Raw genomic sequence first — 26,398 nt, 5'->3', positions numbered from 1 at the left:
AGGCGAGCCCCCCCTCGCCTAGGCGAGAATACAAAGAAAACAAGGGCATGGCAACACGGGATCTCGCTTAAGCGAGATCCCTCTCGCTTGGGCGAGTTGCCTGCTCGCTCAAAAATTGAGCGAGCCGCCCGGGCGACGTTTCGCGCAAAAAACTTAGGCGAACTCCCTGTTTCATCTCGCCTAGGCGAGATGGACTCGCTTGGGCGAGATTAACAGGTCTCGCCACTGTTCTTCGCTGTACAACCATGTTCTTCATCCAAACCACTCATGCAAAGCACTCTCACACATCCAAACGACAGATCCAACCGTACAATCAACAAATAACTCATAAACAGTGCCAAGAAAGACTCGAAACTAGAACCCTAACTTCCCGTACCTGGAAATGGGTTCGCACAGGACCTTCGACGCGCAACCAAGGGGCACAAAAGCTCAAGGACTCACTACGGAGCTGAAAACAGAAGGTAGGAACGAGAGCGCATTATTACTAAACGTTAACCGTGGAAAGAGTGGGGGAAAAACGATAGAAGCCATAAGATCTGGAAAAAGGACACTTACGTGGAGCCGGAACTGGGGTTGAGCTTGAATGAGGTGGACCTTAGGGCAAACCCTAGCAGAGCGTTCAGTGAGGTAGTGAGGGATGGCGGCTGGTTTCTGAAAGAGTGAAAGTGAGGTGAAATTAGGGCAACATAGCAATATCTTATATGCTGGGCCAACCCTTAGGCCCACTTACAAGGGCAGCCCACCAACTCTAGGGCAGGAAATAAAAGGGGCCTTACATTCTCCCCAACAAGAAAATTTTCGACCTCGAAAATAAAGACTCACTAGGTAAACAGATGTGGATGTGATTTTCTCATGTCCTCCTCTAACTCCCAAGTCGAGTCACCCGTCCTCCGATCCCAGATAACTTTAACCAGACTAACGGTCTTCCCACGACGTTCCTCTACCTTGCTATCCTCCAGAGCTATGGGTGGTACTTCCACTGTGAGGTCTTCCCTGATCGGTATATCCTCAGCTTCCAACACATGAGCCGGGTCGAACACATACTTCCTCAACTGCGAGACATGAAACACTGGATGAAGGTTCGCCAACTGCGGAGGTAAAGCTATCTCGTAGGCTACCGGTCCGATCCTCCTCGTGATCTGATATGGGCCAAGGAACTTAGGTGAAAGCTTCCTCGAGCGGAGAGCCCTTCCCACGCCCGTGGTTCGGGTCACCCTCAAGAATACATGGTCTCCCGCTGCAAACTCCAAAGGCCTCCTCCTGCGATCCGCATAGGCCTTCTGTCTACTCTGCGAAGCCAACATCCTGTCTCTCACCATCCTCACCTTCTCGGTGGTCTGCTCTAACAACTCAGGTCCAACCAACACGGCCTCTCCCTCCTGGTACCAGCAAAGAGGAGTCCTACACCTCCTGCCGTAAAGAGCCTCGTATGGCGCCATGCCAATGCTCGCATGAAAGCTGTTGTTGTAGGTGAACTCTATCAAAGGCAATACTTCATCCCAAGCACCCAGATGGTCCAATATACATGTCCTCAACAAGTCCTCTAACGACTGGATCGTCCTCTCAGACTGACCATCGGTCTGAGGGTGATAAGCTGAACTCATGGTGAGCTTGCTACCCATAGCACTCTGCAGCGTCTGCCAAAACCGGGACGTGAATCGCGGGTCTCTGTCGGAAACTATGCTCGAGGGCACTCCATGAAGTCTTACTATCTCCTTAATATACAACTGGGCCAGCTTGGCCATAGACATCCTCAAGTTCATCGCTAAGAAGTGAGCACTCTTGGTCAACCGGTCCACTATCACCCAGATAGTGTCATGTCCTCTAAAAGTCCGTGGAAGATGAGTCACGAAGTCCATGGAGATACTGTCCCATTTCCACACCGGTACCTCCAACGACTGTAGAACGCCACTAGGCCTCTGATGCTCCACCTTCGCCTTCTGACATGTTAAACAAGCTGATACAAACTGAGCCACATCTTTCTTCATTCCCTGCCACCAGAAAGTTTCCTTGAGGTCCTGGTACATCTTAGTCATGCCAGGATGCAAGCTAAGACGACTCTTGTGTCCTTCCTCAAGGATCAACTTCCTCACCTCGGCATCATCAGGTACGCATACTCTGCCTCGAAACCTCAGTATGCCATCATCACTCACAACAAAGTCTCTAGCCTCATCTGATCCAAGCTGTTCTCTAACTCTGTTCAGACTAGCATCCAACAACTGCCTCTCTCTGATCGAGCCCAAAAAGTCACTAGATATAGTAAGGGTACTACACCTAATGGACTCGGACCCCAACTCCACCTGTATCCTCATATCTCTGAACTTCTCTAGTAGTTCCACCTCCTTCATCATAAGGTGTGCAGTGTGTACCGTCTTCCTGCTCAGAGCATCTGCTACTACATTTGCCTTTCCCGGATGATATAGAAGCTCGAAGTCGTAGTCCTTCAGGAATTCCATCCACCTCCTTTGCCTCATGTTCAGCTCTTTCTGATCAAACAAGTACTTTAAGCTCTTGTGGTCGCTGAACACCCGAAACTGAGCGCCATACAAATAGTGCCTCCAGATCTTCAAGGCAAAAACTATGGCCGCCAATTCCAAGTCATGAGTGGGATAGTTACGCTCATGCACCTTAAGCTGCCTCGAAGCATATGCCACCGCCTTCTTTTCTTGCATCAAAACACAACCAAGTCCAAGATGAGACGCGTCGCAGTAGACTTCAAACGGTTTCCCCACATCCGGAATTACCAATATAGGAGCACTCGTCAATCTCCTCTTTAACTCTTGGAAGCTCTCCTCACACTTGTCCGTCCAAGTGAAAGGTTGGTCCTTCCGGGTAAGCAAAGTCAGAGGCGCCACTATCTTGGAGAATCCCTCTATGAATCTCCTATAGTAGCCTGCTAACCCCACAAAGCTCCTGATCTCTGTGGCCGACTTAGGACTTTCCCATTTAACCACTGCCTCGACCTTCGCCGGATCCACTGCAATCCCCTGAGCAGATATCACATGCCCCAAAAACTGAACCTCATCCATCCAGAACTCGCACTTGGACAACTTGGCATACAGCTGCTTCTCTCTCAAAACGCCAAGCACCAACCTCAGGTGTTCTGCATGTTCCTCCTGCGTTCTGGAGTAGATAAGGATGTCGTCTATGAAGACCACTACAAACTTATCTAAGAAGGGTCGGAAGATCCTGTTCATGTAGTCCATGAACACCGCTGGGGCGTTGGTCACACCAAACGGCATAACCACATACTCATAGTGGCCATACCTCGACCTGAAGGCTGTCTTCTGCACATCATCAGCCTTTACCAAGATCTGATGGTAACCCGATCGCAGATCTATCTTCGAGAACACCGATGACCCATGCAACTGATCCATCAAGTCGTCAATCCTCGGGAGCGGATACTTGTTCTTGATGGTCATCTTGTTCAGTTGCCTGTAATCCACACACAAGCGCGAACTCCCATCCTTCTTCTTCACCAACAACACTGGTGCTCCCCAAGGCGAAGTGCTGGGTCGGATGAACCGTTTCTCCATCAGATCCTCTATCTGTTTCTTGAGCTCCACCAACTCTGCTGGAGCCATACGATATGGAGCCATCGATACCGGACCTGTCCCGGGTACTAGATCTATAGAGAACTCCACTTCTCTATTGGGAGGCAACCCTGGTACCTCCTCCGGAAACACATCCACAAAGTCCTGGACAACCGGTATCACTGACGTTGCCCCTCCTCTCTCCACCTCCATATGTGTGAAGATCATGTAACACTGCGCACCGTCCTGTAGTTCCCGTATAACACCCTGGGAAGACACCAACTCTGGCTCCTCTGAGTCAGAAAACAACAACTTCTTCTCCCGACAGTCTATCAGAATGCGATTGGCAGAGAGCCAATCCATCCCTAAGATCACCTCCAACTCTTGTAGAGGTAGGCAGATTAAGTTCACCCTGTATCTGCGTCCCTCTACCTCCACTGGAAGCCTAGCGCACAAGGACGACGTCCTGACCAAACCCGACGCCGGAGTAGACACCGCAAGCTCACACTGTAGCTCGCGCACCGGCAAACCCAACCGTTCCACACAAGCAAAAGACACAAAAGAGTGTGTCGCTCCAGAATCATACAACACACAACATCTCATCCCAGAAATCACACAATAACCCGTAACAAGGTTACCTGAACCTGCAGCCTCAGCTCCGGTCATGGCATATACTCTGCCTGTCGCCTGAGGCCTGTTGCCTCTATCTCTCCGCTGATGCTGGTGAGGAGTCTGAACTGGAGGGCGTGCTGCTGCTCTAGCAAGGGTGGGACAATCCTTCCCAAAGCGGCCTTCCTTGCCACAGTTGTTGCACCGACGGTAACCCTCCATACGCGGGCATGCACTCCTCAGATGAGGGCCCCCACATATGTAGCACTGCACTCGACCCTGCTGGTGAGGAAGACCCCTCGACCCCTGAGACTGATGGTGGGGCCTATCATACGGTCTCCTCCGCTCCTCCTGTCTGGGCTTGGACCCAGATGGTCCGCCGATCCTCTGAGGTGGCTGTGGCTGCTGTGGGCGCTGGCCTTCCACCTCGCGCTTCATCTTCTCCATCACTCTGGCCTTCTCTACCAGAGCAGCAAAGTCCTTGATGGACAAGGGTGCCACCATCAAGCGAATATCTCCCCTGAGGCCGTTCTCAAACTTACAGCATCTCCACTCCTCATCCAGCGGCAGGGTGTAGAAACGGCTGAGGTGTTTGAACCTCTCAGCATATTCTGTGACAGTCTTCCCTCCCTGGGTCAACTGGAGAAACTCCACCTCCTTGGCGTATCGGATGCTGTCCGGAAAGTACTCGGAGAGGAATCTATCCCTGAAAGTTTCCCACGTCACTGGCTCATCCCTCTCCTCCAGGATGGATCGGGTGCTGCTCCACCAATGCTCCGCCTCTCCCGTGAGCATATAAACTGAGAACGCCAACCTGTTCTCCGCAGGGCACATCTTGGCGTCATAGATGCGCTCCAGGTCCTTCAGCCATTGGTCTGCGGCGTCAGGACTAGTTTTCCCATCAAACTTTGCCGGGTGGTGTTTCAGAAAGTCCTCCAGGCTCCACTCCCTAACTGCAGGTCGTGGTTCAGGACCAAACACAGGGGCAGCCACCCTGTTCTCCTCTAACTGGCGGAGGGCCTCCATGTGCTGCCGATGAGCATCCTCAGCAGCTACTCTCGCAGCCTCCATCTGCTGCATCACAGCCTGCTGCTGCTCAAGCGACGCTGTCTGTCGCTGCATGGATGCCTCATGCTGCTGCATCATCACAGCACTCTGCTGCGTCATAGCTGCTACCATCGCCTCTATAGCTCTGGCGATATCAGGTACGTCTCCCTGGGATGATTGAGAAACTCGACGAGGAGGTGCCATAGTCCACTGGCACACAGAAAATCACTTGGTTAGGCTCGATAAAAGGTAAGAATTTAACTAAGAACACTCAGAAGACACACAGAGAAGCTAAGCGGACATCCAAGTCCACAGACCTAAGGAATGACCGCTCTGATACCATAAATGTAACGTCCCATTTAATTTATAAACATAATTAAAGGAAACGTCACACATAAGATAGTCAAATCACGCAGTCCTGGGGTTCCCAACATCGCCCCTACGAAACCAGGCACACCACGATGCCAACAAAACAGGATAACAGTTTGACTAAGAGTTTACAACCCAAAACAACGAATACAGGGGCCATAGCCCTAAAGAAAACATGAAAAGAAGGAGCGTGAGATCTAGCCCAGATGGCTAAGCTGCTGGATCACTGTTTCCCTGCTGACCACGAGAACTCCGCCCATCTGCTCCCATCAACCAAGTCGATGATCATCGCAAGAAAGAACAGCCACATACAACACAACCATGCAACAAAACGGGTAAGCTAGAGCCAAACAACATATTCAACATGCAATTAGATATATTTTCATCATCTCATCCACATAGCAACCAAACATGTTATGACCCCTTCATTCAATACACTACGACTCGACTCGACTCATCCGGATACGTATAACTCGGTCGGATTCAGCGGATGCTTGCACTTGTGGTGGATACCCCTGCTCGACCCTGAGCTGCTCGATCCTGAGCCATGTGTTACCAGTGTTACGATGAATCAAAAATCTCTCCCACCACAAGGTTAGCCCTTAATGAGTTTCAGGCCTCCTGCTACTCCCACCACAAGAGTCAGTCCGCTCTAAGTGAGACTAACTGGCTCCTCGGAGCGTCAGGATGCAACCTTACCTTGAATCCTTACCTAGTTATACAGATGGGGCACCACCATGAACACCCACTAGCAGGGGCCATGGAATTACGTCCCGACCACTGAAGCGCAACCCCAGAGGTCTCACCAAGAGACCCCAAGGAATTACACGCTGACACGGACCAACATTCATAAAACAACATTAAGGGAATATCGAAAACATATTTACAACCTCATACTCATCCATGAGATCTATTCCTCATACGCCTCACATTTTGAATCCATACCTCTGATCATCACCGTCCCATGAGTCTAGGGTCTCATCTCATGACAACACCATGTTCCTTTAATTTCAAACCACCCATTCATTTATTTCTCATGCCAAGTCTCATACCAATCCATTCATCCACAATTCATGAATCATGCCAAATATATGTTTCATACTCCATTATATACATGTCCATCATCACACAATCATACTCAGCCAACATGGTTCATTCGGGAAACATTAAACAACCAAAACACAGCACGATCTCGCCCAGCATCTCGCTCAGGCTGAGGGGTCTCGCTCAGGCGAGATGTGCTCGCTCAGGCGAGCCCCCCCCTCGCCTAGGCGAGAATACAAAGAAAACAAGGGCATGGCAACACGGGATCTCGCTTAAGCGAGATCCCTCTCGCTTGGGCGAGTTGCCTGCTCGCTCAAAAATTGAGCAAGCCGCCCGGGCGACGTTTCGCGCAAAAAACTTAGGCGAACTCCCTGTTTCATCTCGCCTAGGCGAGATGGACTCGCTTGGGCGAGATTAACAGGTCTCGCCACTGTTCTTCGCTGTACAACCATGTTCTTCATCCAAACCACTCATGCAAAGCACTCTCACACATCCAAACGACAGATCCAACCGTACAATCAACAAATAACTCATAAACAGTGCCAAGAAAGACTCGAAACTAGAACCCTAACTTCCCGTACCTGGAAATGGGTTCGCACAGGACCTTCGACGCGCAACCAAGGGGCACAAAAGCTCAAGGACTCACTACGGAGCTGAAAACAGAAGGTAGGAACGAGAGCGCATTATTACTAAACGTTAACCGTGGAAAGAGTGGGGGAAAAACGATAGAAGCCATAAGATCTGGAAAAAGGACACTTACGTGGAGCCGGAACTGGGGTTGAGCTTGAATGAGGTGGACCTTAGGGCAAACCCTAGCAGAGCGTTCAGTGAGGTAGTGAGGGATGGCGGCTGGTTTCTGAAAGAGTGAAAGTGAGGTGAAATTAGGGCAACATAGCAATATCTTATATGCTGGGCCAACCCTTAGGCCCACTTACAAGGGCAGCCCACCAACTCTAGGGCAGGAAATAAAAGGGGCCTTACACTTGAAAACCGATTGATCTAATATTACTTATTATGGTTGTATTCTTAACTTTATATCAATTATGGTTTTAAAATATTGCATTGGAAATCAAAATCTTTTTCTATTAACGTGTTTGAAAACTGATTGATCTAATAATACTGATTATGGTTGTATTCTTAACTTCATATCAATTTATGATTAAATTTAAATATTAATTTAAGAATAAATTTATATTTATGTAGGATTAATGTAATATTATCATTTTATATTTTTATATAATATTACATTACATTGAATTTACAGTGGAAACTATTTTTTTTCATTTAATGTCCTTCAAAACTGAACTTGTCTTATAGTTGATTTTTGTAAACATCAAGCAGTAGATAATATTAGGTAATATATTCCTTCCGTTTGTTTTTAGAATAAATTTCAAAATTAATTCATTGAAAATAATATCGTTTTTAAGTTGTGAAAAATTAATCATAATACATATAATAATATTAATAAATTTTGGATTCAAATTTGAAATCGTAACAGACAGTAAAAGAAAGAGAATGTGATAAAAAAAATTAAATTTAACATTTAAAATGAAAAACATATACAAAAAGTTAATATTTGTAATAAATACTTTAATATTTCTGATAAAAATATATAAATTCAAATATTCAAAAAATTTGATGACCCATAATGATATAATAATATGTAACAATGTAAATATAAAATATAATAATATTAATATAATTAAAATATAAGGTAAAAAATAAAAATTATAATTTTTTTTAAAGATATGGAAATAATTAACTATTTCAATTTCAATATTATTGCAAGATTAAAATTCATATATTGTGAAAATTGGAATTCGAACTATATACAATAACATTTTCTCTAAAAGCAATTACCAAACTGAAACTTTAGAATGAAAGTGGTACTATTTGACTAATTAAACAAAAAATATACCAATAAAATTTAAATTTTAACATTAAAAAAAATTGTAAAATAGTGTAGGTTTTTCAATAGATTCTTATAATGTCTCTAAACAACTTTCAAATATTTTTAACTTATAAGAAAGGTTCGTATTTTATATATTATCAAAATCTGAAAAATGATAAATTAAAAACATTTAATGGAAATACATTAATATTCACAATTAAAAACAATAAAAGTTAAAAATATGATATAGAAAATAAACAAGTAATATAATATTTAGAAACAAAAGATCTATAGTTCTTAATAATATAATAATATATTAACATATTAGTCCTAATATAATAATAATAGTAAAAATAATTAAAATATGGTGTAAAATAATAAATAAATAATTGTAAATTTTAAATATGAATTTTTAAATATTTTTAACTATTTTTCACATATTTTTTGACATTTTACACAAACTTAAACAATAATTTAAAAAATAATTTTTATAACATAGACATTGGTATATCATTACAAGTTAAAATTATACATTCTTAAAATTTTTAAAGATATAAAAATCACTATTAATCTCAATTTCAATATTTTTTTTTCTAAATTAGGATATATATTGTCAAATTTGAAATTCAAAATATATAGTAATAAAGTTTGAATTTAAATTCTAAATTTTAAAAGCTATGAAATATGGGAGCAAAGTTAGAATTTGAAATTCAAAATCCAAAAAAATTGTAAAAAAAGGACTCCGATAGAAGAGTCTATCAACGTCTAACCTTTGTATTTTTGCATAGTGTACTATTTATATTTGTGTACATAGTCTACATTTTGTAAGTTTTGATTGTTTACTATTTATATTTTGTTTGCAGTCTAATATTTGTATCTTTAAAGAATCTACTTTTTATATTTAGGTGTAATTAATTGGATAATACTCACTTTTGTTTGGATATGTCAGATTCATACCCACTTTTACAAAGGTGTCAATTGGGTCCTAACTTTGGAAAAGATGTCTCAATCAGGTCCCTTTGAGAAAAAAATATTAACGCCATTAATGGTATCAATATTTAAAATGACTTACAAGAGTGAAATGAACTTAATTGAGACATTTTTCAAAAGTTGAGATTTGATTGACACATTCTTAAAAGTGAGTACCAAACTGACACATCTGAAAAGAGTGAGTACTATCTGACTAACTAATTAAACATTACATTTATACGCACGATCTATCATTTGTAGCTTTATATCGTTTACTCTTCATATTTTTTGTATCGTCTAATGTTTGTATCTTTATTAAGTCTACTTAACAATTTCTGTATCATCCATCATTTTTATTATTAGAGAAACAACTATTATATTTTTCTACATTTTTTACTCAATATTTCATTCAAAATTAAATTTGATTTCTTAATTTTAATTATCTAAATCTTAATATATTATTTAAAATAGTTATATATAATACATTTTATTAAAAAATATATAAATAACTTAAATATATTTTTATTATAAAATCAATTAAAATATTATTATTGAATTTTATAAAATAAAATTTATATTAAATTTAATTATACTTTTATAATTTCAAATTAATTTAATAAATATAATATAATTTTTAATTTTAAAATTCGATATCCTGTGCGTTGCACGGGTAAAAATACTAGTATATATATAAATTAAAATACTTATCTTAAATATAACAGATGAATACTTTAAAAAGTTATATAACAATGTAAAAAAATATGAATTATAGGTTGAATATTTAAATATGACCAGATGGAAAGAAAAAGAAAGACCCTTTAGTAAAAGAAAAGCATCAGTGATGTTTACAAAAATAATTGAAAAAGTATGTTTAAGTTGATTACTCGTTGTTATATTGTAGTTTTGAAGCTAAATCTTTCATAAACACTTATAATTTTTTATTTTGGTTTGAAGTTAGTTTCTTTGTACAAGTTAAAATTATCTTGTAAATGAATTAAATATTTTATTTTACAACATTAATAAAATAATTTTAGAAATATATAAACTAATTTAATTTATAAACGAATTGATTTTTCTGTTTCAAAATGCTTTTAAAATGTTTGCGCATGGTATCGATATAAAGGGAAACGAACTTATAATGGCCGACAAAACTTTTAGATTTATAATATAAGACTTACACTTTCAATTCCTTTTGGTTTTTTTACTAATCTCGTTTTACATGATTGAACTTTGAAAGATATGTGATATCATTTCAGCATGGATAAGTTTAACACTTTGTTTTCTTACACAGTACGAAAATTGAGTTCATATTTATTAGAGGTCCATTACGATTTTAAAAGTTTACTATAAAAGGAACTCAAGGTTAATAATCCCAAATTTTCTTCTAACTACTAATTTGTTGATTTTTGCTGTATGATTATTTAGAAAAGCACTAAATTGAATAGGATTATGCTAATAGTTCATATTCATTACATAATTAGCTTTCAATAGTAAATAAATTTGTTTGATTGTAGAAGATATTATCGAAGAATTCTTTTTATTATATCTCATTATCTCTTAGAAAAAATCTTTTATTTCCTTGAATGGACACAATGAAAGGGCAACCAAATGGGTTGGGAAAATTTTTATTAGTTTTGAGCAATAAAACTATATAGAAATATTTAAATAAGATTAATCAATACACAAGTTTTTAGTGATTTTTGTAGAGATGAAGAGAAATATGAAAGGAAAGTGCATATTGATTGATTAGGAATGATACAATAAGTGTATTATAAATATCTACAAAGCTAACCTAGAACTCACAAGAAAATAGGTCTAAAACATGAGTGTATGCTAACATCTCTCCTCAAACTCACAATATTATTGATAAATGCATTGAGAGTTTGTAGAACCAAAGAAACAAAATGGTTGATTCATTCATGAAAAATAGAGTTGTCAACAATACCAATAACATTTCTTTTGTCACAATCTTGGTAAATTCACCTCCACCATCTGATCTTATAACTTTGATACTCTTGCCAGATTGATTTTCCACGAGAATCTTGAACTCCTTAGAGATCTTAAAGACTTCATTCTTTGCCTTCGTTATGTATATCCATAATTTCCTACTGAAATCATCCACCATCAATACAAAGTATTTATTTTCTCCCAACAAAGGAACGTCGAATGGCCCATAAACATAAGAGTATATAACTTGCAAAACATCGTTGGTTTTTGACATAGGGAATGACCCAAAAGGGCTCTGTTTCCTTGCTAATCCAACAATTTTCACAAATCTTTGTAAAAATTTTAATTACGGGAAGACCAGTTAACATATTCTTTGAACTTAACACACTCAAGTCTTTGAACTTAACACAATTAGTTCATCCTATTTCCGACGAAGTGGTAGTTTCCATCGTAGAAGTAGTACACAACTCTGTAGACGACAAATTCTTGTTAAACATCTCTCTTTGAACATAGAATGCTGGTCTTTTAGGTGAAGACACTTTTTCACTCTTATTTGTCAACATTGATATAACTTCAGACATTGTAGGTCTATCATTTGCATAATGTTCAACACATATGAGACCAACATGAATACACCTCTGCACTTCATCATAATCAAATGACTCCTCTAATGATGGATCCACTGATTCAAAACACTTTCCATCTTTCCATAACTCCCATACCTGAAAGTAATTTTAGATATTAGACACAACATATGATGCCAAAAAGCAAACTCACCAAAGCTTATTTTACATACATGTCCAATTAGATTTATTGGGTGGTCATCATCATAAAAACTAGTGTTTTTTCGTCCACTAACTATTTCAAGCAATAACACTCCAAAGCTATATACATCAGACTTTGTAGAAAACACTCCTTCCATGGCGTATTCCGGAGACATATAACCACTGCAAGAAATTTTACATGAAAAATAAATATTAGTTATACATTGATTCAAAATAAATGTAACAAAGAGTTCAGCAAGCTCACTATGTCCCAACAACCCTGTTCGTATTTGATATAGAGTCTTCTTGGCTACAAATTCTAGCCATTCCAAAATCTGAAATTTTTGGATTCATGTTCTCATCAAGAAGTACGTTACTGGCTTTCAAGTCTCTGTGAATGACTTTGAGTCTTGAGTACTTGTGAAGATACAATAATCCTTGAGCAATTCGTTGTATTATGTTGAACCGCTTATTCCAATCTAGCAATTTGCTTCTTGTACAGTCTTCTCCATGGTCATATAGTAATGATGTGCGTTAGAATGTATAGTATACAAATATAAAATGCAAAAATGTTTTTCTTGATGATGTTCTACCTACGAAAACATGAGTAATTATAGTAAATCTATCATAAAAAGCAATTGCAGTTGAGAAAGATTAATGTTCATCTATATGTGTTTGGATAGCTGCATAATAATGAAAACTAATTTTATGTTTGACATAAAAAACAAACACCTAATTACATAATCATTAACACATTCCTCACCGAAAAGATAGAAATCCAAGCTTTTGTTGGGCATATACTCGTAAATTAGAATCTTCTCTTCTTCATGAATGCAGCAACCAAGTAGCTGTACAAGATTCATATGCTGAAGTTCACATATAAGTGTTAGTTCGTTTTTAAACTCCACAATTCCTTGTGCAGAACTTCTCGAAAGTCTTTTTATGGCAACCTCCTCTCCCGCTGGCAAAGTTCCCTTTTGAAATGAGAACAAAAGGCGATTAGTGCTCTGAAGCAAAGTTGTGAATGAATAAGTTAATTAGTTTCAATCACCTTATAAACTGGTCCGAAACCTCCCTGTCCTAACTTGTTTTCAGATGAAAATCCATTTGTGGCTGCCATAACCAACGTATAATCGAATACTTTTAAACCGTGGCCCTTTTTCAATTCATTTCGAAAATCGTCTAGTAGAGATGATTTCATCGCCATTTCTTTCCTTCTCTTCTCTGTTCGGTTGAAAACGAAAAATGTTAAAATATAGAAAGATTAGAAGATTTCGTTCAACAACGAGTTTGAAGTATGTAACTACCTTGAAGAACTTGTTTTCTTTTCTTTATGGCTAGGAATAGAACGGATGCACATGTTATCAGTAAAGTAGTTGCTATTATTGTACTTTTCCATATCCACCTTTTTGTACCTGCATACATAATTAAAAATCTTAGGGGTCAAATACTAATTTTATGGCTTTATAATTTTTCGAAGCCATTTTTAAGCATTGTAGCATATGACTGTATTGTTTTTCTGTTTGGAGATCAAACAGTCAAAATAAGAGAAAAATTTCAGCACAATTCCCTGAAGATCCACACTGAAGTTGTACAAACAAAGAAATGCTCAAGAATTATTCACTCTTCCTAAAGGGTCTATGCAATTTAGGGTATGATTGGAATCATTAAAACTGAAACTAACTTTTTGTCTGTGAAAAACAAAATTAAATGAAGTTAGCATTAGACCTACCGTGATGAAGAAGGGTTATGTTTCCTTTGTTCTCCAGTATGTAAACTTCTTGACCATAAACACTGTCTTCAACTATAATATCTTTGGATGAATTCCAAATATAGAAAGTACATCCAGTATCATCATCAAAATATTCTGCAAATGCATTGCAATTACAATCGCTCCAGCAAGCAGCCTCACAATCACTGTGACTAATATTCTGATTGTCATCATAGGTTTGCTTTTGGTAATTAAGGCGTAGAGTCTTTTTGGTGAACACATCACCAGGACTCCTGCACTTAGGTATATCCTGCCATCTTTGGCACCCTGCTTCTGTGTCATATCCATAACACAGATCAGCCCTTGCAACATATCGCTTTTTATTATTGTAAGATAACATCCCAGTATCCGAAAGGGACCACCAACGTGTAAGGTTTTCATTTGTAGATGTGAAAGAGAAGCTGTCTTCTTCTTCATTCGACACTATGGTGTAGATCAACACTACTTGTGCATCTCCTGGGATGTTCTCAAATCTATTGTTCCTCAGTTTCCCACTTTTCCAACAAACTTTTGCTCGTCTTCTTATTATCAATTCTTGTTCCGTCGGTTCCCATTCAAGACTAAAGGCCCCTGGGGTCGCAAGCTCAATGGTGATCTGTGAAATAAGTAACCAACGGTGGCCTGTTTTGTGATTAACACCTAACTTCATGGTGGGGACCAAAGTTTCAGTGGGGTAATCAAAACTCTGCCACAGAAGAATGTTTGTCCCATTGGGGTGAAGGTGTTGAAGCACAAAGTTCCCTGTGTCCAACAAAGTAGCCACAGTGTTGTTGATAGGTTGAGGAGGAGAATACAGAATAATTGGTTTTTTCAGAGATCCAGATTCTATTTTCAGAAACCCTGAGAAGTTTAGGGAGAGAACCACGTCACTCTGATTCACAGGTTGTTCTCTATTACCCTCCCAAACTATCTCATCTTCACTTCGTATTGCTAAGTAAGTAAGAGCTTCACTCACACTAAAAAATTCCAGAAAATATTTGCGACTCTTGGAATATAGTGATGGTGAAGAATATTTCAGCGTTTCACCTGGCTTTAAACTGTCATCTGCTGCATGAACATGAGTGGAAGAACTCCAGCACAACCACAAGTGCATGAAAGCAAGCAGTAGTTTGTGTAGGATAAGCCTCATGGAATGCTTCAAATATGGAGAGACTAATCTGCAAGAGGGTGCTTTGCCAAGAAATGAGAGTGATACTATTATGTGATATGTAGTTTTTATGTGCCACAATTTTTTTGTTACAACTTTGTCTTATAAAATAGTGGATAGACGTAAGAGACATTGGTATCGATATAACATTAATAAAATAATTTTACAAATATATAAACTAATTTTAATTTATAAACGAATTGATTTTTCTGTTTCAAAATGCTTTTAAAATGTTTGCGCATGGTACCGATATAAAGGGAAACGAACTGATAATGGCCGACAAAACTTTTAGATTTATAATATGAGACTTACACTTTCAATTCCTTTTGGTTTTTTCACTAATCTCGTTTTACATGATTGAACTTTGAAAGATATGTGATATCATTTCAGCATGAATAAGTTTAACACTTTGTTTTCTTACACAGTACGAAAATTGAGTTCATATTTATTAGAGGTCCATTACGATTTTAAAAGTTTACTATAAAAGGAACTCAAGGTTAATAATCCCAAATTTTCTTCTAACTACTAATTTGTTGATTTTTACTATATGATTATTTAGAAAAGCACTAAATTGAATATAGGATTTTGCTAATAGTTCATATTCATTACATAATTAGCTTTCAATAGTAAATAAATTTGTTTGATTGTAGAAGACATTATCGAAGAATTTCTTTTATTATATCTCATTATCTCTTAGGAAAAAAAATTTATTTCCTTAAATGGACTCAATGAAAGGCAACCAAATGGATTGGGATAATTTTTATTATCCCATTACTATGAGTTTTGAGCAATAAAACTATATAGAAATATTGAAATAAGATTAATCAATACACAACAATCTAGTCTTTAGTGATTTTTGTAGAGATCAAGAGAAATATGAAAGGGAAGTGCATATTGATTGATTAGGAATGATACAAGAAGTGTATTATAAATACATACAAAGCTAACTCTAGAACTCACAAGAAAATAGGTCTAAAACATGAGTGTATGCTAACATCTCTCCTCAAGCTCATAATACTATTGATAAATGCATTGAGAGTTTGTCAAGCAGAATGTGTAAATGGAGTGTGACTTAGTAAATATATCTGCAATTTGTAGAACTAAAGTAACAAAATGGTTTATTCGCTCATGAAAAATAGAGTTGTCAACAATACCAATAGCTTTTATTTTTTCACAATATTGGTAAATTCACCTCCACCATCTGTTCTTATAACTTTGATACTCTTGCCAAATTGATTTTCCACGAGAATCTTGGACTCCTTAGAGATCTTAAAGACTTCATTCTTTACCTTCCTCAGGTATATCCATAATTTCTTACTAAAATCATCCACCATCAATACAAAGTATTTATTTTCTCCCAACAAAGGAATAAAGGAACGTTGAATGCCCATAAACATAAGAGTATATAACTTGCAAAACATCGTTGGTTTTTTACATAGGGAATGACTCAAAAGGGCTCTATGTTTCCTTGTTAATCCAACAATTTTCACAAATCTTTAGCAATTTTAATTGCAGGAAGACTAGTTAACATATTCTTTGAACTTAACACACTTAAGTCTTTAAAGTTTAAGTGGCCTAATCATAGGTGTCATAACTGAGATTCATCTAACAGAACAACCATGGAAAAACATTGAGTGTCAAGACTATTCAGGCATACCTTGAAGATCTTATTTCTAGCCAATGGAGCTCTAATAACCATCCTTTTCATTGTATCATAGATTTCAGAAGGTTGTAAACCATGTTCATTGAGTAACCTTTCTCTAACAGTTAGTTGAGCTAATCAAATTACTCTTCATCTCGGTACATACAAGACATCTGTGTCAAAATAACAGAAGCAAAGACTCCACCACTTAGCATGCCTCATGTGTAATGCTTAATTCCTTTCTTTTTGTTATTCCGTTAGGTTTAAGTAACTATGCATGCTCCTATATATATTTTGCTTTTCTTCATTCTCTTTGTATAGTACAATTTTCACATCAATACACTTTTTCGTTCTCTTCTTTCATGCTAGCCTTTTGTTCACATGCACAGAACTCTCTGCAAGAGTCAAACACCTTCCGCGACACGTCAACCATGAAAGCCACGCGTTTCTAAGATGGTATCAGAGCACTTCATCCGAAGTGCTCTGGTGCGCCGTCTCTGAAATCTCTTTCTTCTCCTTTTACGTTTTCTTGTTTCTCTTTCGTTTTTTTTTGTATCTTTCATCATGAGTAAAAAAACACCTAACAACATCTCTGTGAATAGTTTCTTGTATCTTCATCCTAATGAAAGCCTAACAATTTCTTTGGTATTGCCAGTCTTGGACATCAATAATTACCACTCCTAGAGTAGGTCTATGGTCACTACTCTCATTGCAAAGAAAAAAAAAAACTCGAGTTTGTAGACGGTATAGCTCCTAAACCAGAGAAATATAAAGACACTTACCAAGCTTGGAGGCAATGTAATAACATGGTAGTATCATGGCTCATGCATTCTGTTTCACCAACCATATGTCGGAGTGTTCTATGGATGAATAAAGCTGAAGATATCAGGAGAGATCTCAAGGCCAGGTACTTTCAAGGCAATCTCATACGAGTTTTCAATCTACAAATGAAGGCATCTTCCATCAAAAAGGTGATCTTACGGTAACAGGTTATTTTACGAAACTTAGAAATTATATGGGATGAGATAGAAAATTTTAGACCTGATCCCGTATGTTCTTGCAAGAGTCCGTCTCCCTGTGGTGTTATATCTTTGATCTTGAAAAGGAAAGTTGAAGACCAGGTCATGCAGTTCCTTAGAAGCTTGAACGAACAATACAATAACGTGAAATCACACGTTCTCTTGATGGACCCTATGCCCTCAATCAACAAAATTTTCTCCTATGTCGCTTAGCAAGAATGCCAGTTTATGGGAAACAATGTGTTTAACGAGCTTGAGATCAAAGTAAATAATGTCAACAATCAAATAAGTTGCACCCATTGTGGAAGATCGTGTTACCTAGAATCTAACTGTTACAAGAAAAATGGATTTCCGCATAATGATGGTAAGAATTTCAAGAACATGACAAAAAAGGTTTGTCTTCATTATGGAAAGAATGGACACACTATAGACGTATGCTACAGAAATCATGGGTTAGCTCCAGGACTTATGTTATCCAACAGTAAAGCCAACTCTATCAAAACGACAAAAGTTCATCAAAAAGGAAATCAAGATACTGGACATCAAGAGCAGGACTTTCGCCTAACCTCTCAACAATATCAAGCTTTCATGAGTCTACTGCAGAATAGTAACAAAGAAGGATATGTTCCAGACTCACATGTCAACAAGATCAACACCATTTCCTCTGATCTAGCGCAACTAGGTAACCCTTTTGTTGGTTCGTATAATCTCAATAAAGATAATATCTGGATTCTGGATTCTAGAGCAACTGATCATGTACATGCTCTCTAAAACATTTCATTTTCTTTAATAAAACCAAACCCGTTGTTGTAAATCTTCCTAATAAAACCTGTTATTGCGACACAAAGGTCATACTAAACTAAAAGATAAACTTCTCTTAAAAGATGTTCTTTACATTTCATCATTTGACTATAATCTTATCTCCATCTCCATGTTAACTTGTTCCCTTAATATTGAGGTTATCTTTGCTACTAATCTTTGTGTCATTCAGGAACAGACCTCAAAATAGAAGATTGGTATAGTTAAAACCAGTGGCGGTCTCTAGGTTTTTGACAACCTCGTTGCTTGGACAAGTAATTCTCGTGGATGTAATAATATAGATGCTAATCTTTGGCATGATAGTTTAGGCCATTTATGTGATGATAGGCTAGCCATATTGAAACAAAAACATTCATATATCAGATACACTAAAACTGATAGATGTAATTCTTGTCAATTTGCCAAACAAAAAAGACTTCCTTTCCCTAAAAATGCTTCAAGTGCAAAAAAAATGCTTTGATATTATACATGTTGATATATTGGGGTCATGCTCTATCCCTTCTATACATTCTCATAGATATTATCTTACAATTGTTGATGGATACTCACACTACAACAATTTATAGTTTAGACCACACTAAAATAGATAACGATTAAATAAATGTAGCCTAAACATATAATAAACAACATTTTTATAAATGATGTATAAATATCATGAAAGTCCATGATTATATAATTGTTGCTTTAAACTATGTGGGCAAAACTAGTAAAAATGTGGTCTAAAAACATAGGTAAGGTATAGAATCAACATGTAAAACTGTTGTCTATTGTGAGAATTTTAAGAAACGGTTTTAAAAATATTGTCATACTAAAAACCGTTGTCTATTATCTATAGCTACACTCACCTATACCACGCCTAAAAAATTGTGGTCTAATCTTTAAACTACGGTTTTTATAATTTATATCATAATTTTATGCCGTTGTCTAAAGTGATTTTTGTTGTAGTGTCAAGATTTACATGGGTATATTTGATGAATAATAAAGCTGAAACACGAAAATACCTTGTCAATTTTTTATCTTTTGTTAAAAATCAGTTTGAGACATCTATAAAGGTCATACGAAGTGACAATGGACCAGAATTCAAGATGAGTAATTTGTATAAAGCTGAAGGGATCATACATCAAACAAGCTGTGTAGAAACACTAGAGCAGAATGGACTGGTGGAGCGAAAGCATCAACACCTAATGAATGTGACCCGAGCACTACTTTTCAGGTCATGTCTACCATCTCAATTTTGGAACTTTGCTGTTGAGTATGTTGCATATTTAATAAATGTTACTCTCACATCTTTATTGAAAAATGATTCTCCCTTTGAAAGACTATACAAAAAGAAACCCGATCTTAGTAATCTACGCATTTTTTAGTGTCTATGCTATAATAGTACTTTAACTGCTAATTGTAAAGCTTGATTCCCGTGCTAGTCTTGGGGTTTTTCTTGGCTTTAAAGTCAACACTAAAGGGTACATAATTTTTAATCTTAAAACCCATGTTTGTTTGTTTCTAGAAATGTCATCTTTCACGAAAACATTTTTCCATATTGTAATAAAACTAATGAGAATAAAGAATCTAATGAACCTTTCTTACCTATTTTTGAGTCTACCTTTGATTACTCAAGTGAAGAAGTCTTTGAAACAAAAATAAACACGTCTCAGGAAATAACAATGATAACAGTACTTTTAATGAAGATTATCAAATCATAATAAATAACGATGTTATAAAAAACTGCATTGGTAGAATCAGAAGACCTCCATCGTATCTAAAAGATTATCATGTGTTTTCTGGGTCATCTAAGACCATAAAACATCCCATTGAATCTTACATATCATATTCATGTCTTACTCCTCATTTTAAACATATGATTTGTTCTCTTATCAACATTATGGAACCTACTACCTACCAAGAAGTTGCACAAATTGAAGAATGGCGCAAAGCTATGAATGAGGAGCTGACAACTTTAGAAAGAAATAAAACTTGGACCATTGTGAATTTTCCGCCTAACCAAAATGCCATAGGTTGCAAATGGGTCTTCAAAGTGAAGTTCAAGACTGAAGGAACCATTGAAAGGCATAAGGCGCATCTCGTTGCGAAAGGTTATACGCAGATAGAGGGCCTTGATTTCCTCGATACCTTCTCACTTGTAGCCAAGCTCACCAACATTCGTCTTCTGCTTTCTCAAGCTGTTGTGAGCAAATGGGATCTAAACCAGCTGGATGTGAACAACGCTTTTCTGCACGGAGAATTGAATGAAGAAGTGTAAATGGAGCTTCCTCCTGATATCAACTCTTCAAACACAAATCAAGTTTGCAAACTGCACAAGTCCTTGTATGGCCTTAAATAGGCAAGTCGTTAGTGGTATGAGAAACTTACCACCCTTTTATTGTCTCATAAATATACGCAAGCTAAAGGTGATCATACCCTTTTTGTAAAGAAATCTGAAACAAGCATGACAACTCTCTTGATATACGTGGATGATATCATACTAATTGGAAATAACATTTATGAAATTAACAACATTACTTTGATTCTAGATAAGACTTTTAAGATTAAAAATTTGAGAGATTTAACCTTCTTTCTTGGTCTCGAGGTTGCACGAAGTAGTAAAGGCATCCACATCTCACAAAGGAAGTACACATTAGATCTTCTGTTGGGTTTTTATTTTAATAAACTTAAATGTATTAGCCGTTGGGTGGTTAATGTACTAGCTATTGGGTGGTTAATGTACTAGCCGTTGAATAGTTAATGCACTAGCCGTGGGGTAGTTAATGTACTAGTCGTTTATAGCCGTTGGGAGTACAACGAACGAAAATTGTAAGCCTATAAATTGTATTGCTTATGCCATGAATAAACACAATGCAAAGTGAATAAGCTTTCCATTCTAGAGCCTCTTTATCCTAACAAAGTGGTATCAAGAGCTAGGTAGACAACCAAAGAGCTAGAGAAAGCTAGGTTGTTCTTGAGTGTTAGAGAGAGTCAGTTGCCCGAGTGTCTGAGTGAAACAAATAGTAAGAGAGAGTGATGGCCAACAATATGTCCTTACCCCAGTTGACACAAAAAGCCAACTATGATAAGTGGAGCATGCAGATGAAGGCCTACCTCGGATCCCAAAGATAGGAAAGCTATGTATGCATTGTACTAAGCTGTGGACGATGCAGGCCTTGAGAAGTTAGCAAACGCTACGACTTCAAAAGAGGCATGGGAGATCCTTGAGAAAACATATAAGGGAGATGACCGTGTGAAACAAGTTCGTCTTCAAGCTCTTAGAGGAGAGTTTGAGAGGTTGCTGATGAAGGAGACACTACAACAAAAATCACTTTAGACAACGGCATAAAATTACGATATAAATTATAAAAATCGTGGTTTAAAGATTAGACCACAATTTTTTAGGCGTGGTATAGGTGAGTGTAGCTATAGATAATAGACAACGATTTTTAGTATGACAATATTTTTAAAACCGTTGCTTAAAATTTTCACAATAGACAACAATTTTACATGTTGATTTTATACCTTACCTCTGTTTTTAGACCACATTTTTACTAGTTTTGCCCACATAGTTTAAAGAAACAATTATATAATCATGGACTTTCATGATATTTATACATCATTTATAAAAATGTTATTTATTATATGTTTAGGCTACATTTATTTAGCCGTTATCTATTTTAGTGTGGTCTAAACTATAAATTGTTGTAGTGAGAACGAAGGGGTAACCGAGTTCATATCTCGGGTGGAGACTGTAGCAAACCAACTCGGCAAGAATGGGGAAACCGAGTTGTGGAAAAAATTTTGAAACCACTAACGATGAAGATGAACCCCGACGACCGAGAATACGAACCATACAAGAATTGTATGAGTCTACTGAATAGGTACATGTTGTTTGTCTTTTGGCAGGTTCTGAGAACATAACCTTTGAGGAGGCGGTGCAAGATGAGAAGTGGAGACTTGCAATGGATGAGGAGATCGATGCAATTGAGCGCAATAACACGTGGGAGTTGTCCAATCCCCCGATAGGAGCTCGGCCCATTGGTGTGAAATGGGTATACAAGAAGAAGATGAATGCTCAAGGTGAAATAGAGCGTTACAAAGCCTGGCTTGTAGCTAAGGGCTATAAACAAAAGGAGGGAACTGACTATGCTGAGGTGTTTGCGCCAGTCACTAGAATGGAGACAGTTCGACTGCTAATTTCAATGGCAGCTCAGCACAAATGGTCGATCTATCAGATGGACGTGAAGTCAGCATTTCTGAATGGAATCCTAGAGGAAGAAGTTTATGTTGAATTACCACTGAGATACATGAGAAGAGGAGAAGAGAAGAAAGTACTTCGATTGAAGAAAGCGCTTTATGGGTTGAAGCAAGCTCCTCGGGCATGGAATTACCGCATTGACAAGTACTTCAAGAAGAAAGGATATGAGCAATGTCCATATGAACATGCTTTGTACATAAAGAAAAGTAAAGGTGATGTAATGTTTGTTGTTCTTTATGTAGATGACCTTATATTCATGGGGAACAATGCTGAGATGATTCAAGAATTCAAGGACATAATGACAAAGGAGTTTGAGATGACAGACATGGGATTGATGGAGTACTTCCTTGGCTTGGAAGTCAAACAGGATGAGAAAGGCATTTTTGTGTCCCAAGTAAGGTATGCCGAGGAGATCTTGAACAAATTCAAGATGACAAACTACAACCCGGTTTCGACCCCAATGGAACCGGGTACAAAACTCTCGAAGTTTGATGGAGGAGACCGAGTTGATGCCAGCAAGTACCGAAGCTTGGTTGGAAGCCTTCGTTATCTGACGAGTACAACGCCAGACTTACTACTAAGTGTTGGAATAGTAAGTCGGTATATGAAGGAGCTGAGCTACAGTCATTGAAAGGTTCTGAAGCGAATACTAAGGTATATTCGAGGAACAATATCACTCAAACTATACTACACTAAGTCGGACAACTACGAACTAGTAGGGTACTCAGATAGTGATTGGTGCGAAGATGTAGACGACCGGAAAAGCACATCTAGATATGTATTTTTCATGGGCCATACAACGTTCACTTGGCTTTCAAAGAAGCAACCCATAGTAACATTGTCAACGTGTGAAGCCGAGTATGTTGCAGCATCATGGTGTGTATGTCATGCGGTATGGCTTAGAAATCTTCTAAGCAAACTAGAGATGAAACAAGAACACTAGTGCATAATTGCATTTTTACCTCGCCTTATAGGCCTCGGTTGGCGAGGAACCGAAGCATATAACGATGCGGTGACAATTTTGAAATTAAAGGCAACTTATAGGCCTCGGTTCACACAAAAACCGGTGCCAAATGTAGTTATAGGCCTCGGTTCAAAAAAAACCGGTGCCAAAAGCTGTTATAGGCCTCGGTTAAGGAGGCCCGAAGCCAAAAGGGTTGCCAGAAAGGTGTTATATGCCTCGGGTTTCAGGGAACCGGGGCCAAATAGGTGTTATATGCCTCGGTTCTAAATTGAACCGAGGCCATATGGTTTAATTAGGGCTAAAAAACAGAACCCCTTTCTTCCTCGCGCGCGCCAGCTGCTCTGCATTTTTCTCTACAAATTTCGGCCAGTTGTTGTCTCCTCTTCTCTCCACGACTTCCGGCGAGCCCACCACCCGACACCACCATGCGAGCCCCTGCCGCCGTCCACCACCCTTAACGCTGCCATCATCTGCGTCCACCTGCACTTTCTCACATGCATCGTTCTTCTCTTCTCTTGGAGCTTCTTATTCAAAACAAGAAGGTTCTGGAACCTTCCCCCAGGGCCCTTCTCCATCCTCATAATCGGAAACCTCCACCAGATGAGACAACCGCTCCACCGCACCTTCCACGCCCTTTCTCAGAAACACGGCAAAGTCTTCTCTCTCTGGTTCGGTTCGCGCTTTGTCGTTGCCGCCGTCCACCACCCTCATCGCAACCATTGGAGCAGAACGAAGCCACCTGCACTTTGAACCTAAATCGCGCACCACAAAACTCATGAAGCAGATCGGAATGTTAAACCACCGCGAATCAAGCCAAAACGCAGCCGCGCCTAAACTGTAGAACAAGGAAACCCTAATTATGAGAAGGAATATTAGGCCTCGGTTCATACCAGAACCGAGGCAAAAAGGTGACATATGGCCTCGGGTTGCGACCGAGGCCAAAGGCTATCCTCCTTTGGCCTCGCCCCAATATGCCTCGGTCCGGGAACCGATGCAGAATGTGAAAAATAACCGCTGCCAAAAGGCCTTCCTGCACTAGTGGAAGAAGGTACTGTCATACGAGTGGACAACAAGTTAGCCATTGAGTTGGCAAAGAATCCGGTCAACCATGAAAGGAGGAAGCACATTGATGTGCGTTTTCATTTCATCCGAGAATAGGTAAAGGAAGGCAATGTGGAGCTGGTGCATGTGGGAAGCCGAGATCAAGTTGCAAATTTGTTTACAAAGCCACTACCCATTGTGTTGTTCAATAATTGCAAGAAACTGATCGGGATGGAGGATAAAAGAAACATTTAAGTTTATGGGAGAGTTTTGTTGGGTTTTTATTTTAATAAACTTAAATGTATTAGTTGTTGGGTGGTTAATGTACTAGACGTTGGGTGGTTAATATACTAGCTGTTGAATAGTTAATGCATTAGCCATTGGGTAGTTAATGTACTAGTCGTTTATAGCCGTTGAGAGTACAACAGACGAAAATTGTAAGCCTATAAATTGTATTGCTTATGCCATGAATAAACACAATGCAAAGTGAATAAGTTTTCCATTCTAGAGCCTCTTTATCCTAACATCTTCTTCGTGAAACTGGGATGCTTGCTTCAGCACCAGTCTCTACTCCTATGAATTTCTCCAAACGAGCTGCTGTTGATCAAGGAACTCCTCTCAAGGACCCTACATCCTTTAGGAGACTCATTGGTAAACTCATATACTTGACTAATATGAGATCGGAGATCACGTACGCGGTACATAACCTAAGTCAACATGTTTATGCACCAACCACCATTCTTCATCAAGCTACGCTTAGAATTCTACGTTATCTAAACCAAAGTCCAGGAGATGGGATCTTTCTTGATGCAAATAGTGAAATCAAGCTTAATAGTTTTAGTGATTCAAATTGGGCTGGGTGCCCCAAAACTCGAAAGTCTTTGTCTGGATATATTATATATCTTGGTCATTCTCCTCTAGCTTGGAAATCGAAGAAACAAAACATAGTTTCGAGAAGCTCACCAGAGGCCAAATATAAGGCTCTTGCATCCACCACGTGCGAGTTTCAATGGCTCTTTTATTTATTGGAAGATTTTCACGCTCAACATGCTCAACCCGCACTACTATTCTACAATAATCAATCAGCCATTCAGATTGCATTGATGCAAACATCCTCACCAAAGCCTTAGCTCTGTTGACAAACAAGTCTCTCTGGATAAACACTCTTTGTATTCAGATTTGTTGTGTATTGAAATGAAGCAATACATGGTCCTTTTATAGGCCTTTAGACATGACCCTTCAACTACATTCATTAAATATAACTACTACCTAACTCACAATTAATGAACTCTATTGCATGCTTAATCATAGCTAGACCCACTCTCAACCTTTTGCAATCTCCTTGACAATTAATACAACAACTTCCAACTACCCACATTTAAGTTTACCTAACAAAATCCTCCCATAAACTTAAATGCTTTTCTTGTCCTTCATTCCGAGTATTATCTTATTGTTCTCGAACAGAGAGGATGGCAGCGACTTTGTATACATATCTGCAGCTTGTGCTCGACTTTTAACGTGCTCCAACTCTACATTTCCTTCTTTCACTTGTTCTCGGATGAAGTGAAATCGAACATCAATG

The 26,398-nt window shown here is 38.4% G+C and overlaps 2 protein-coding genes across 2 annotated transcripts; one reads left to right on the top strand and one right to left on the bottom strand.

Annotated features, from left to right (window-relative positions):
• Positions 1–11,350: 11,350 nt before the first annotated feature.
• Positions 11,351–15,175, bottom strand: LOC114169228 (G-type lectin S-receptor-like serine/threonine-protein kinase At1g67520). Its single transcript, XM_028054280.1, has 7 exons — positions 13,906–15,175; positions 13,481–13,588; positions 13,225–13,397; positions 12,937–13,147; positions 12,439–12,676; positions 12,206–12,356; positions 11,351–12,131 (listed from the first exon to the last, which is right to left on the bottom strand). Exons 1-7 carry the CDS (start codon positions 15,071–15,073, stop codon positions 11,826–11,828), a joined length of 2,355 nt encoding a protein of 784 aa, XP_027910081.1. The 5' UTR covers positions 15,074–15,175; the 3' UTR covers positions 11,351–11,825.
• Positions 15,176–20,450: 5,275 nt separating this feature from the next.
• On the top strand, positions 20,451–20,828 carry LOC114170130 (uncharacterized mitochondrial protein AtMg00820-like). Its single transcript, XM_028055613.1, has one exon. It carries the CDS (start codon positions 20,451–20,453, stop codon positions 20,826–20,828), a length of 378 nt encoding a protein of 125 aa, XP_027911414.1.
• Positions 20,829–26,398: the final 5,570 nt, after the last annotated feature.

This window comes from Vigna unguiculata, chromosome 11 (assembly GCF_004118075.2).
Source record: "Vigna unguiculata cultivar IT97K-499-35 chromosome 11, ASM411807v1, whole genome shotgun sequence".
Taxonomy (NCBI): domain Eukaryota; kingdom Viridiplantae; phylum Streptophyta; class Magnoliopsida; order Fabales; family Fabaceae; genus Vigna; species Vigna unguiculata.
This window is presented reverse-complemented; position numbering and strand designations above follow the sequence as displayed.

Coding starts and splice junctions, on each gene's coding strand:
- LOC114169228 (XM_028054280.1), bottom strand. CDS start 15,073: ATGAGGCTTATCCTACACAAACTACTGCTTGCTTTCATGCACTTGTGG. Junction 13,148..13,224: donor GTTTCGGACCAGTTTATAAG/GTGATTGAAACT, acceptor TCATTTCAAAAG/GGAACTTTGCCAGCGGGAGA. Junction 12,357..12,438: donor AACAGGGTTGTTGGGACATA/GTGAGCTTGCTG, acceptor AATTTCTTGCAG/TGGTTATATGTCTCCGGAAT.
- LOC114170130 (XM_028055613.1), top strand. CDS start 20,451: ATGGAACCTACTACCTACCAAGAAGTTGCACAAATTGAAGAATGGCGC.